This window comes from Arabidopsis thaliana, chromosome 3 (assembly GCF_000001735.4).
Source record: "Arabidopsis thaliana chromosome 3, partial sequence".
NCBI classification, from domain to species: domain Eukaryota; kingdom Viridiplantae; phylum Streptophyta; class Magnoliopsida; order Brassicales; family Brassicaceae; genus Arabidopsis; species Arabidopsis thaliana.
Window position 1 is genome coordinate 18062921 of NC_003074.8, and position 15502 is coordinate 18078422.

The following is a 15502-nucleotide window of genomic DNA, read 5'->3' on the forward strand; positions in this document are numbered from 1 at the left end:
ACAAAGATGAGTTCCAATAACACTAGATTTTAAAACTGGATTTAGAATCATTAGTTGAATAACAGTGGATTAGTGTTGGATTTCAATTCTATTAAAATCCATTAACTAATAACACCCCCTAAAACTTAAAGAATTGACTTTAACTCCATAATTGAATAACACCACCTTATTCTTGAGATTTTTCATAAAATATTGTTTATATGTATTATTTTTCAAAACTACCTTAAGTAAAAATAAGAAAACATGTAGCCTTAGCTACAAATAGCAATATATCTGATCAATAATTATCCTAAACCTTTCTTATTTTTTGTTTTATTTATTAAATAAATTAAAAACTGAACTGACAAAATGGCAAAATTAAGAGAAAACACTAATTTGGAAACTTAAGAAACACTAATTTTAAAAAAAAAAAAAAATCACAATTTTTTATTAAGAATTTTATATGAAATCTTTCTAGATATAGAAGCCATATTAAGTTTTTTAACCCCTTTTCATAAGGAAAGCTGGCTGTATGATTTTTTTTTTTGTAACTTATGAAAGATTTAAAACTTCTCTATTCGCTCTGCCCAAAAACGTTGTGGTATTTTTTTTTGTGGAAAAACATATTTTATGTAATATATATTCTTCAGGAAAAACTAATGCTTCCATGCTGAAAAAAAAATTAAAAACCACTTGACACCGAACATCGTATTGTAAAAGCAAGTAAGCAACAACATAATGAACAAAAAGATTCACCCATTGTTATGTCAAACCGCCACGTTGGTCCAAACAATCATATAATTATATGTGACATAAATTAAGTGAGTAAAAAATTAGGGTCATGGCCGAGGTAAGTAACACTTTTAGAGACAATTTTTCCCTGATAATCTACTAACGAGTAACAAGAATTTTCAAATTTGATTGACGGAAACAGTTTTTAGGTGAGAAAACTACGGTTCACAAGTGATAAAAGTTCATGTTGCTAAGTATTATTCATCACGAGTATGTGGTTATATAAAATATAAATTCTTGAACTTATTAAAGAGTCATTAATTATCTAAAACTATTCAAAACATTAGAACCTCTTATCAATTAATTGTTTGATAAGTTTCTAAAACATTAGAAATTTTTGTTGATCTATCTTCTTTTTTTCAAGCAAAACCGAAAATGATTTTCAGAACAAAAATATATAATACAACTTTGTGAAATTAACATAAGTTTGTAAATTGTAACATAAAATTTTACAAAATACTAGTATTTTAGCTGCAAAAATGGTAAGTATGATTAATAGGACTAGTTCGTCATAGTATTTACTACTAGCTCTCTTGATTTCTTTTGTTTCCTCCCCTAATTCTGATGACTAAATTTTTGTCAACGCATGGGTAAACAACCATTTGAGCCGTCAAACACAACAATGACTCAGATAAATTAGTTTAAGAAATAAAAAAATCAGTAAGCCGTTTATTTAGCATTTGAGTTCGTAAATTTTAATGAAATTTTTCAAAACAGGATATTTCCAGCTCGTTATACTAGTTATTTTGAAGATTTTTCTACGAGATCATGTCTCTTTTGTCAATTTTTTTTCTTCTAATAAAGACGGAATTCGGATTGCCGGATGGCCGAAAAATAATGAATACAAATGATAAATTAGTTAAAAGAAAAAAAAATTAAAAAAGCAAAAGAAGAGAAGAGGAGACACAACAACAAAAATGTGGCTCTTCTATTGTACGTAGTTGCTCTCAGCCTCCTCCATCCAATCTCCTTCTTGCCATATTTTTTCCACTTTCGGTATCTAATTTCTCTATCTTTCCATTTTCATTTTTAAAAATAAACATTTATCAACCAACTTGCATCCTATTCGTATGAAGATACATACATAAGTGGTGTCGGTGTTGTTTGCATTCATAAAAGAATATCAAAAAAAAAATGTTGTCTGAAATTTTAATCCGTAATTATCATTTTATAAGGTTATTTAGGCATATAACCAAAATTCTATATCATAATTATGTATATGATATGATGACAAAATATGTAAACAGAACGAATATAAGTTTTTCGTGGAAGGTTTTTTTCACTTTTGTGAAATTGTTTAATTATGATAAAAGTGCATTATTGATTAAATTGCATGCCATAAAAAGAGATTAATTTCTACAATTACCTGTAAAACGCTTACTGTCAATTGGTAATTAACCAAGACATAATTGTTTACCTTTTTAAAATGGATAAATTTCATCTACTTAATTTATAAGAATATCTCGGGTATCATATATAATGTATGTATATATATTCTAAGTTTTATATTTAAAAATAGTACACGAAAACATATAAACCAAAGCATATTATTGCAATTGACTTAGTAAAATTGATTAGGAATTTTTGAAAACAAGATATTTCCATCTCATTATACTAGTGTGTATATATATATCCTACTGAAATTTATGCAAATTTTGATACTTGCTAGAATCAATCTAATAGTTTTCCAACATAATCCCGCAAGTTACGTTAGACATTGATTGATCACATTAACAAAATATATATATATATATATATATATATATATGTATATATTAATGATTGACTCAATGTAAATCATACAATTACTTTTCATTCCAATACAATGGAAAGAACTACTCGAAACAGTGAAATTCCATTAATTTGTTATAGTGATGACTGATGTCATCATTGGTTTTTTACTCCAACCTTTTTGGCAAATCATGGCTAACCATGTCCATCGAGACTCGTGATGTGCGAGTTCGTTTCATGGAAAAATCATATTTTTATAAGATACGAAAATGAAAAGGAAAATAAGCAATTATCAAACAAAAAGAGAAACAAACATCCATGAAGATAGCGATCACGTCGGCTTTATCTAGAGATCGTATAAAAAGAGAAAGATTAAAAGAGAGATTGGAGAGGATATGATATGATTGGCCACATTTGTTATTGCCACTTAATAAAATGGATTATTTTTTCATCTTTAAAAATGAGTTGTGTCAAGTTTCTTCTTCTTTCCATGCAGCCCCTAACCTCATATACGTAGTCGGATAAGAAAATTCATTTGATTTTATATCTTGAACTTACGAAAACTTTGTTATCTTTGAATAGAATCAGTAATCACATAAGTGGAAATGTTGTACTATAGAACAAGTTTTTGGGTGCGAGTTAGATATATATTAATATATTTTTTTAAAAACGTAATCGCCATAATAGTTTAAAAGACCAATTCATTTTTATATATTTATTCAAAAACAAAGTATTTTCTTAAACTTTAAAATCAAGCAAAGTTATTATATGAAAAAGAGTTAAATCGAATGATATTTTTCCATTCTTTACTACACGTACGTACCAATATTGACTTTTACTTCTTCGTACATATATTGAGTCTTTTTTATGATGACGGCGTAGATGTGAGTCATGTGACCATTGTCATCCGTACACTACTAGATTCCAATGGAACTGAAGTTGCCATTGAAGGACTTTGCAATGAATGATTATAATTTAGAACTAAGAATTAAACTTTGGTAGAGAAACCACACAAGTAGAAGTGTAGAACCATCATGTTCAGCAGTTATTTAATCGAATTTGCACCAAACTCTAGATACATTCATGATCGATACCGTAGGTATAAGTTCTTATAATATTTTTTTCACGATTACGGTTTCATTAGAGGGAAATTACTTTGAAAAGTTGTGTATTTTAGTACACATTTTGAACTTTACATATATAATTGATTTAGTGTGAAGAATAACAGTTGTGTTAAATCAAACTCAAAATGAAAAAAAGGCTTTCGGCTTCTTTTTGCAATTCATTTATACATGCAATGTATTTTTTTCGTTTTACCCCAACAAAAATAAAAAATGTGGCTGCTTCGATTTGCACAAGCCAAATCGATCACAACTATAAACTGACGTCTGACCCAAACTCGTGCCCTATTTGCTATTTGATACTGTTTTCATAGGTATTTGACTGAAACAAAATTAATTTAAAATCATTGTTTTCCTTATTTTAAAAGAAATATGTTAAGAGATTTATTAATCATCGTTTGGGATAAGACTATACATATAAGTACCAAGTTGTTGTTTTATTTTATTTTTATTTAATCTTATACTTGTTCGCATGATAGAGAAATTATTGAAGGCTTTATTAGCCTTTCTATGAGTGAACATTCCACTCTTCTTGAAAGAGAACAAGATAGATAATATCACAGCTTTGTTTTTTTTTTCTATTCAATTCTTTTCTCTCCTTTTTCTTTTGTTTTTAGTTTTTAATATTTCTTCTTTTCTTATTGCGTTAAGAAGAACATATCTGATTTTTATGGTCTTCCCCAAATTTGGTGCAACACTTGGCAACTTGGGTAGTTGCATACTTTTTACTCATCTTTCCTAATTTTCAAATCTTTTTTTTTGGGTGTGCATATAAACATTGAATAATAATATATAACTGTGTATATTTATTTGCTAGAATAAAATAATATAGATGACTAATTAAGAAAGAAGACAATTAACATTTAAAATTATTTTTGCCTTTTTATTATTTTAATCTTCACAATTTAGTAATGGAACATATTACACAAAATTTATATTTATGCATTATCCAGATATCATATTGCCTTTAATGATTAGGAAATTCTTGTTAGAAACGAAATTCTAAAATAAATAAAACACACTCGTCATCCATTAAGGGCAAAACGTTTAAAAGATTTCTTGTCTTGTGTACAGTTGGCCGGCAGCTTTGGTGCACCAATTTTTGTCCCTCTTTTTTCCCATTGTTATTATGCTATTAATTTATCTCCTAAAAGATTATGAAATCATACATATTTACACGTAAACCACATTCTCTTAATTTAGCTAGTATTTTAGTTAAGAGTGTAATCTCTTAAATGCATTACGATAATATTTTTCTAAGTGTGCAGATAGTATATATAGAAACAAAGTCTTATCTACTCGTAAACTAATTCACATTAACTACTACTTGAGATTAAACCAATATAAGTTTGCTTCGGTTTGAAACAAAACAAGAGCTTGCCACTTTGTTGCGTTTTGACAGTTCTTCTCATGGTTAATATTTTTTGATCTTAAATGAAAAAGTATGATATTGAATAATCCCTATATCTTAGATAAACCTTAAAAAGGTATAGCTTATGTAGTCAACAGTTTATAGTAAGAGGCCTATAGGAGTTTATACAAAATTTATACGGATTAATGTAACTCACTATCTCATGTACTATGAAATATCATTAAGGAAACAAACAGTTTTCGATTTTTGTTGTTGATGTTAATTTGCTCATTTTTCATACTAAAAACGACTTTGCATTGTATTTAGGGATATTTGAGATATTGAATTATTTTTTTTCGTTTCCAAGGAGAGTCTCTTTTTAGTGTTAATAATGACATATCCTATTGCCTAGGGGCCTTGCTTGGCAACTAGAGAGGAAATATCGAAATCTTCTTCTTCCTTTCATTTCCCTTTTCTTTTTTCTTTTTTTTCTTTCTTTGTTTTATTTTCCCTTTTCTTTTTCAGTACAGTTGTTTTCGATATATATATATATATATAATTATAATGATGTAATGAGAAAATTATTGATTTTGGTGAAATATCAAAATATCTATATGATTTTCAAGGTTGACAAGCGCATGAGATTTAGTTATGATATTTTAGCAGTAAAGTTATGTCTACATTTCATAAATGTGTCCGAGTATTTGCTATTTTTAGCATATAAGATTAAGCCAAAAACTCATATTTTTAAACGTAATACAAAAAATGACAATAAAGTGTATATATAGATGTTTATGTTTTTTTTTACTAAACAATAAAAATAAATAGAAGGGAAATTAATTAATACTATATTGTAATTGTTCTCTTATATCACTTTAAAAAATGAAAAAAATATGGTCACGGTTAAAAAAATGAGTTTATAGGAAGAAATGGTAAATGTTTTTTCAAAAACTAGTTTTATAGATTTTAGAAAGAAATTAAAACCAATTTTCTAAAATTGTAAATGGATAGTTAAGTAATTAATTTCTACGAAAATATAAAACCAATACACTTTAATTTAAAACTATACTATTCGTAAAAGTGTTATGTAGTGTCTCATTTAGCTACTCTAGATGAATTTATTTTCTTGTTAATCGTTTTCAGTAACCGGTATATAAATAAAAGTTTCGTATGTGAACCACTCGGTTCTATGGTGTAGTGGTTAGCACTCTGGACTTTGAATCCAGCGACCTGGGTTCGACTCCCGGTAGGACCTTTTTTTGCTGATTGACTATTTTTTTTTGTCACTGCCATGTTTCTTTTTTCTTTGAGACTTTGACGACATTTCAATTATTTTTTTTGTTTGGGCCTTCAACTTCTGTTTTTTTTTTGTCAGGACTTACGACCCAATACTTACAAGGGTGATTTGTAGATATAGCACTTTTTCACTAAATAATTAACTAACTAACACCATAAATTTAAAAATGTAGTAAATAACCTTCAAGGGGTGTGAAAAGACATCACTGTCCTGCTGTTACGTTTGGCAGCGAAGAAGGAGAATGTTTAGTGTGAGCTGACGTGGCTTTATTATTGGTGTTGAGGTGAGAAAAGAAATCAGGTGGTAGGATAGAAGTTCCATTTTCTCTTACTTTTTTCTTTACCCCTTCCCAATTGTAATTCATATTATCTGATCTTAAAAAATTTAATTCAAGTTCATGATATATCAATTAAAAAGTTGTATAGTTTTCTACATATATCATGACTTAAATTTTTGAAAACAAACATAAAATAATTTAGATGTGAATAGTGTTGTCAATGAATAACATAAAGTTCTATATAGATAAACAATATTTTTTTATAGAAAGATATTAAACCCTAAAGGATAATATATAGAGAACCCAAGAGTTTAAATCTAAACCAATAATTAAATCACTTAACATCCTTAATCAAAACAAATAATTCATTTTAAAACGTATATAAAACAAAGTATACGTAAATAGTATATTTACAAATAGAATAGTATCTCTCAAATTGCAACAACGAAACTCAATTTCATCACCAAGACACCAAGCGCAACAACGAAAGTCGATTCCCTGAATCCAAATTGTGTTCCTCCCTCTGTAATTCGAAACCCCCAAATCAAATCTCACCCAAAAGTAATTAAGAGACTCTGATTTGAAAACAAAAACAAGTAACGAGGTAGGTGTAAAGACTTTACTGGGAGAAAGAGAGAGGGAGAGGGAAAAAGAAAGAGAGAGAAAGAGAGAGGGGGAGAGAGAGAAAGAGGGAGGGAAGATAGAAGGGAAGAGAGAGGTAGACGGAAAGAGAAATGGAGAAAAATAGATAAAGGGGTAAACTTGGAATTAATATACAAAATATAGAGGATATCAGTTCTTTTTCCTTTTGATGTTAGTTTCTTAATTATAAACTTTTTGTTGGTTAGTTTTGCCAATTCCCTTACTTACAACTGATAACCGTATAGCTCTTTTATCAGAAAAAACTTTATATATCTAATCTCCCAAAATATACAAATGTGAGAAATATCTGAAAATAAATCAATTCTCACCAATTATATATATTTGATTACTTAAAAATGTTAATATATGGCAGTTGCTTGTTCAGAGAATAACTTAAAAAATTGATCACGAGATCGGCTTATGTTTAATATTTTTGAACTCTTGGGATAAAAGTTTTGAAGATATATATATCGTAGAAAAGTTTTGTGTTCTTTAATTAGTTACAAAATTTTGAGTTTTTTTTTTTTCTTTCATAAAGTATCAGAATATCAGGGTGATTTATTGAATAGTTTATTTTTTCTCGTTCTACTCACGTTATTCTTGCAAGTATTAATTTTGGTTTGTTTATAAAAAAAGTATTTGGAAATTTTATGTGAGCAAGTGCGAAATAAACGAGGATTTTGGGAAGTATTTTTTTTTTTGTAAAATCGGTTATATTGAACGTTATACTATATATATTATTATATAAATATAACTGCTAAAGACTAAATTTAGATACTAAAATCAGCATTGATGAAGATCCACATGAATAAGACTCGTCTCTTAACTCAACATTTAACATATGATTTTCATATTATTGATCATTTATCTTTGTGTTGGTCCAAGGTGCCAGACTTTATTATTTACATTAAATGTTGAGTTGTTTACTGACATATTTTTTAATTAAAACAACTTTCATATTATTGCCCATTTATATTTTGGTTGGTCCTCCAAAGACTTACAGGATACATATGTTTCTCCATTTTCATTTTTATGATCTAAAACGTCTTTTTCTAACTTAGATTCTAAATGGTTACAGCAAACCGGACATACAATTTTGCTTGTCAAATGGATCGTTGAGATAGACAACAATCCAATGTAAAACCAAAACTCTTGATTTATAATTGGTCTGCAATGATTTTTTTTTGGTTCATATACCATTTTATAAGATAGCAAACCATTTTCATCATAAAAGATATATTTTTTTATCATTGAATACCAATCAAACCCGGTATAATAAATAAAATTGTACCAAATTAATGCGGTTAGGTAAATTCAATTTATTGGAAATTAAAGAAGAGAAAAAAAAAATAACGAACAAAATTTCCTTGACACAAAAAAAAAAAAAGAAGAAAGAAAAAACCCTTACTCTCAATTAGTCAATCCCCTTCCCTAGTCCTCCTCTCTTCAAGCTTTTCACAGAAAACCACCACCCTTCTCTCTCTACTGCCTTTTTACCACAGAGAAGAGAGAGGATCCGTCGGTGTGCTAGTCTCACTGACACTACATCCGATCGTCGCCGGTAAGTTGATTTCGTTACTCTCCGATCAATTTCTTTTCCGGAGGAGGAACTTGTTTTCCGTGCGAAATTCTGACTTGAACTTTGTTGTCAATTCATCAAACGCTTTATCTTTTCTCCATCTTCAATTATCTTACTGCTTCGTCGCTGATCTCTACTTGTTTTCCTCCGTTTTGCATTTTCAGTGGCGTTTCTTAGTGTTTCACTAGATTTAGACTGGTTTTGCTTGTGTGCATTTTGTCATCAGTGTTTATGATTGTTCGCTTTAGCTCTATGTTTCTATGGATTTGATAATATATGAGTTCGCTGCTCTGGATTCAGCTGGCTTGTTTGATTGTTCATTTTCATAATTCTGTCCAAAGAATCAAATCCACAGTAGCTCGGATCTGAGATTGATTTGTTTCTTTGCGTCTTTGTGTAGATTTGACTTTAATTTTGAGATTGTTGTGTGCTGATATACAGCTTAATTAATATAGCCTCTGATGTGTTATTATCGATGTGTCATTATCAATCTACAGGTGACATTTTATAAGTGTGGAGTTTACTTCAGCTTTATTATTCAGGAATTGATGGATCAGGTTGGTGTAAATAGTTGTTTCAGTTCTTACTCTTTTGACGAGAGTCTCTGTTAATGTGCTCTTATTAATGCAGTACGAGAAAGTTGAGAAGATTGGTGAAGGAACTTACGGTGTGGTTTATAAGGCACGTGACAAAGTGACTAATGAGACAATTGCTTTGAAGAAGATCAGGCTAGAGCAGGAGGATGAAGGTGTTCCTAGCACAGCAATCAGAGAAATCTCCCTCTTGAAAGAAATGCAGCACAGCAACATTGTCAAGTATGATGTTAATACCATTGTTGAAAACTGATTCAGCATGATGACTCTGGTAAACAATTTTGATTGATGTTTTTTGCTACACAGATTGCAGGATGTGGTGCACAGCGAGAAACGTTTGTATCTGGTTTTTGAGTATCTTGACTTGGATCTCAAAAAGCACATGGATTCTACTCCTGATTTCTCCAAGGATCTACATATGATCAAAGTGAGTGCTAAGAAACTTTAGGCATTGTTTTATATATGTGCTTAAACTCAATACTCAATATAAGCTGATCAGAGCTGTTCATCCACTATTTTCAGACATATCTTTACCAGATTCTCCGTGGAATTGCGTATTGCCACTCTCATAGGGTTCTCCATCGTGATCTGAAGCCACAGAATTTGTTGATTGATCGCCGCACAAACTCACTGAAGCTTGCTGATTTTGGACTGGCCAGAGCATTCGGTATCCCTGTCAGGACATTTACTCATGAGGTACCAAAGAGCTTTATTCCTTGTTCATATGTTCCCGTTATGAAATCTTTTGGCTGGCTGCATTCCTTATGAGTGTAATGTAAATTAAGTATTATACCACTTATGTGTCTGATAAATGTGATGAAAAGGACTAAGCCATTTCACATAGACGGTTGAAGTAAGCTAGTTCAAGATACTGTAAAATATTTCAATGCTACATCCAGATTTCAGATCTCTTCCTGGTTATTCACACAATTTTTGCATATTGTTCCTTTAGGTTGTTACTCTCTGGTACCGAGCACCAGAGATACTCCTAGGATCTCATCATTACTCTACACCTGTTGATATTTGGTCTGTGGGGTGCATATTTGCTGAGATGATCAGCCAAAAGCCCTTATTTCCTGGAGACTCCGAGATTGATCAACTCTTCAAGATTTTCAGGTTTAATTGCTAACTTCCCCAGTCCAATATTCCTCTATATATTACAAGTGCAAAGACTTGTCTGCAATGATATCACAAGGGATTGTGGAAACATTTTCAACTTGATATCACATTTTGGAGAAGTAGTAAAGGACACAGAAATTGAATTGTTAACTGATTATAAATCTGTTACTGCCTTGTTTTGTTGTCTTCTTCTAGAATCATGGGAACTCCGTACGAGGATACATGGCGTGGGGTAACTTCTCTACCGGATTATAAATCTGCTTTCCCTAAATGGAAACCAACGGTACTTCAAATGTCTTTATTCGCTTGTACATCTTGTCTTCAGTAGTCAAGAGTTCACAACATATATTAATTCTTGCCCTTGTTTTTTTTTCTTATACCACAGGACCTAGAAACTTTTGTCCCCAATCTAGATCCCGATGGAGTCGATCTCCTTTCTGTAAGTTCACTGAGCTAGATATATACACACACATATATAGACACACTACTTCTGCTATTAGAGACCTGTATGCTTGATTGTGATGGATCTGGTCTCATGTTTCTTACTAAAAACCTTTTAACCATTTGAGGTTTTAGATGTCTTATAAAGTCATCAAGAGCCGGCGTACTAAAACCAATTCGATTAGGCTTCATAGTTTCAAAACCACATGAAGCCAAAACCAAACTTGTTTGAAATATGAACAATCTTCAAAAACCAGGATTCTTGAAATTCCTAACCAAACCAGACATCTGGATAGAAATCTAAGATTTTGAGCTCCTGTGAAAGCAAAGATGATAATATATCTCTCTGCTTGATTTGTTTCAGAAAATGCTGTTAATGGATCCGACCAAAAGAATCAACGCAAGAGCCGCCCTGGAGCATGAATACTTCAAGGATCTTGGAGGCATGCCTTAGAAAGGCATAAAACCAGTAATCTCCTTCATTCTATATATAATTATCAATCCTAAGAAAATGAAGAACAATATTAATGGGTTTTGTTTATTCTTTTTCTGAGTTCGTTTCCTACTTATATTCTATTACGAAAAAAAAGAAAGAAGAAGATTTCGAGTGTGTTTTTTTTTACTTCTAAGCTTTTGAGATCAGTTTCTTGTATCTTATTTTACCCAGAATATAGTATTTCCCTATATGAAATATGGTTTTTGTTTTGCAAAATGACCATATTATGCAACTTCTCAGCTTCTTGATTGTGCCTTGATAGTGATCTTTTGAAATATATCCCAAAAAACATCACTTTTTTCGATTTCATTAGTACTTATTTACGAGTTACGACGTCATTTGATAACTAGTATATATGGTCCGTCGATCTTAATTTCCTATTTATAAAGGGTGCACCGTTTTTAATGAGACAAGAGGGTCCAAGTAGCCAATCATTAATGAGACCAAAGTTGACCAGAAAAAGCTGACAAATAAATTGACGAGAAGAACAATTCAACACGTATTCGATAGTTTGGATTACATTTTACAGTTGGTCGAAATTCGAAGTAGATCAAATGTCAATAATCTAATTCGAAACTAAATGAAGGTACCTGATAACCATTTCAGTGTTAGTTAGCAGTGGTTTCAATCTATTCACTAAGCAAAGACGCTTCCATTCTGAAAATCAAGTCCAATGGGAGGCATAAACTTAAGTGTCTGAAAAACTCAAAAAAGCATAGCCTCGTGTAAAATAGACCGATCTATTTATTCATGAATATATGTATGATTATCAAAGTGCATTTATACTTTTTACGTTTTAAAATTTCGTATATAAACTTTCCTTAGTGAATATTATAACATAATTTCTAATGAAAACTTGTTATATATTATTATTTTATATATATTTTTGCCAAGAGTTATTATCATTTTAAAGTTTTAGACATTTTTACTTATTGTTGCAGAGCGCATTTTCTCTTACAATTTATCTATTAATCAATAAAATAATTATAGACCTTTTTAAAAGATAAATAGTAATTAGTATATAAAGTTATATTTAACAATAGTGTATTAATCATAAAATCAAAATACTAAAAAAAAAAATCAAATTCAACAGAAATAAATAGCACATTAATGATAAAATCAGAATAATTTTATTAAATCAAATTCAACAGCAATATGTCACCCCAAAAACTATATACTTATTAATTTCAATCAGTTTCATTGTCATTTACCTAATTAGTTTAAAATATATAGAAAATTATAAACGTGTAATGTCAAGACTGATTCCTCAAAAAAAAAAACCCTTACTGAATCTATTACACATCAATTATTCTGTAACAGAAAGAAAAAAAAATCATTAACTAATTACCATAAACTCCATTAGAAACTGATATCTTTGAAATTAGTTGACTCGTAAAAAGGGAAAGCTGCATTATTAAGAAACAAAAAACATAATTCTCTTTCTCTGTTCCCTCAAGTCAATAATTCCTTTTTTGATTTTTATTTTCTAAACCAAATTTATTGCTCTGAAGACTTTGTTTGTGTAGCAAAAAAAAACGCGATTTTTTTTCTGGGTTTCTTCCGATGTTAGATTTGCAGCCGTCAGATCGGCGTCATGGAGCTCCGAGTAGTAGCGGCGGTGTTAGTGGTGGTGATGAGCTGATCAGAACTTATAAAGGCTGGAAAGGCAATAACGTGAGCTTCTTCTTCTTCTTCTTCTTTATCTCTTTTATGATTGGTTTTTGTTTTTCTGGGTCAGATTTAATGTCTTTGAATAAGATCTGAATCAAAAATCCTAAGCCTTTTTGGTGGAATTACTCAGAAGTTGTGGAATAATCATTCTCTCTGTTTTTTTGCTGGGTTTGGTCATATTTTCAGAAGTTTAGAGTAATAAGTTTGACTTGTATGTATACCCTAATTTTGAGATTTGGTCTTGTTTACGCTGTCAAAGATGCTGGTCTCTTTCAAAATTAGAGCTTTTTGATGTTTAACACAAGTTTGAGTAAAGATTTACCTAGATGTGTGATCACATAGTTACAAGAGTCTTTAAGTTGTTAATTCAACTAGATTTGTAACATTTGTCAATATGTTACTGATCTTTGATTTATTCTTTTTTGTGTCTCCAGGTGTTCTTCCTTGGAGGAAGGCTCGTGTTTGGACCTGATGCTCGATCTATTCTCATCACCGTCTTCTTAATTACAGCTCCTGTCATTGTATTCTGTATTTTTGTTGGCAGAAAATTTATCGATGATTTTCCTCACCATAGAGGAGTATCAGTTTTAGCTGTTGCTGTTGGTCTGATTTTATTAGTGAGTTCCTTTTTCTCATGAATGTTTGTTCCCTTCTGATTCTGATTCAGCTCTCTACTGCAACCTTTTTACTCTTGGCATCTTGATAATAAAGGTTTAGTATTTGTTTGTCTACAGGATCTAGTATTTCTTCTTCTAACCTCCGCGAGAGACCCAGGGATAATACCACGTAATCTGTATCCTCCTGAACCAGAGAGTAATGAAGGCAATGGAGAACCACGTCTTGCTCATACTCCTCAGAGTCGGTTGCCTCGGACAAAGGATATGATTGTAAATGGAATTACTGTCAAGATCAAATACTGTGACACATGCATGCTTTACAGACCGCCCCGTGCTTCTCATTGTTCGATTTGCAACAACTGCGTCGAGAAGTTTGATCACCACTGTCCTTGGCTTGGTCAGTGCATTGGATTGGTAATGGATATTTTTTTTCCTCATCAAAAACCAATTACAATTGCATATACCTAGACGATTCAAGAGTAACTAACAGTTATTTGGGGGTTTTGATTGCAGAGAAACTATAGGTTCTACTTCATGTTTGTGTTGTGCTCAACTCTTCTCTGCATTTATGTCCATGTGTTCTGCTGGATCTACGTCAAGCGGATAATGGATAGTGAGAACATAAACATCTGGAAATCGTTTCTCAAGACTCCTGCTTCCATTGCACTAATAATCTACACTTTCATTTGCGTCTGGTTTGTTGGTGGGCTTACCTGTTTCCACTTGTACCTAATGAGTACCAATCAGGTAAAAATCATTACTCTCTAAAAGCTCCTTGTTTTGAAACTGTTGGATAATTTAGCTACTTGTTAACATTGTTTCTCTGTTGTTTATTATGTTGTGATTTGGCAGTCAACTTACGAAAACTTTAGGTATCGGTATGATAGACATGAGAACCCCTTCAACAAAGGAATAGTGGGGAACTTTATGGAAGTTTTCTGCACAAATGTTGCCGTATCTCAGAACAGTTTCAGAGAAAAGGTTTCAAAGGAGCCAGCAATACCACCAAGGACAGTAAATGGAGGGATGTCAAGCCCGAGCTTACAGAAAGTTTCCAACGACATAGAGATGGGGAGAAAACCAGTGTGGCACGAGACAGTAGAAGAAGAGCTCGGTGACATCGAAAAGGACATGGAAGCAGGGGTTGCATCACGGGATTTGAGCAGAATGCTTCCTCCAGAAGAATCTGAAGGACGAGGGATTATGCATTCAAGAGAGTCAAGCAGGGGACGCGGGATTATGCATTCAAGAGAGTCAAGCAGGGGAAGAAGAGGAGGGAGCTGGGAATTGTCAAGCCGTGTAAACGAAGATTTAAGAACCAGAGATGAGTCTGTGTCAAGAGTCGGTGAAGACAGCTCAGAGTCTTCAGACAATGATGCTTCAAGAGATTTACATGTTGAGATATATGATGCAGTAACAAGTAGAGGAAGAACCGGAACTGGTATAGGGCGGTTATAGTCTCCGGTTTAAAGCCAATTACACTAAGAAAAAAGGTTACTGAAAAAAGTAAGGAGATTCAAGATTGTGATTCAGGTTTGTTTGTTTATTTACGACATTGTAACGTGTTTGTGTAAAGTATTTGTTCAAAGGATAAAAGCTTTCAAAATTGCTGGAAAATGAAACAACTCAAATATTTCATTTTGAAATAGAAACTTTAAAAGAGTCATTATGTTGAGGTGGGTAAAAGAGCCTAATGCAGCCTGAAACCAAATTGAGCTGCTGCCCACATGAAGTCCGAATTTGAAAAATATGATGTGTTTCGAGTTCTAGTGGGTTAAACCCGATAAATAGAACGA

The 15502-nt window shown here is 31.5% G+C and overlaps 2 protein-coding genes and 1 non-coding gene across 3 annotated transcripts; all 3 read left to right on the top strand.

Moving 5' to 3' along the window:
- The first annotated feature begins 6157 nt into the window (after positions 1 to 6157).
- Positions 6158 to 6229, top strand: AT3G48745. Its single transcript has one exon. It is a non-coding gene; the product is annotated as a tRNA-Gln (tRNA).
- Positions 6230 to 8533: 2304 nt separating this feature from the next.
- CDC2 (cell division control 2) lies at positions 8534 to 11721 on the top strand. The gene is made up of 9 exons (NM_114734.4): positions 8534 to 8751; positions 9267 to 9326; positions 9400 to 9584; positions 9669 to 9789; positions 9885 to 10058; positions 10315 to 10478; positions 10677 to 10764; positions 10867 to 10920; positions 11287 to 11721. Exons 2-9 carry the CDS (start codon positions 9318 to 9320, stop codon positions 11374 to 11376), a joined length of 885 nt encoding a protein of 294 aa, NP_566911.1. The 5' UTR covers positions 8534 to 8751; positions 9267 to 9317; the 3' UTR covers positions 11377 to 11721.
- A 1063-nt stretch (positions 11722 to 12784) lies between these two features.
- Positions 12785 to 15443, top strand: AT3G48760 (DHHC-type zinc finger family protein). The gene is made up of 5 exons (NM_114735.4): positions 12785 to 13092; positions 13524 to 13706; positions 13824 to 14120; positions 14220 to 14453; positions 14559 to 15443. Exons 1-5 carry the CDS (start codon positions 12982 to 12984, stop codon positions 15162 to 15164), a joined length of 1431 nt encoding a protein of 476 aa, NP_190445.2. The 5' UTR covers positions 12785 to 12981; the 3' UTR covers positions 15165 to 15443.
- The last annotated feature ends 59 nt before the right edge of the window (positions 15444 to 15502 follow it).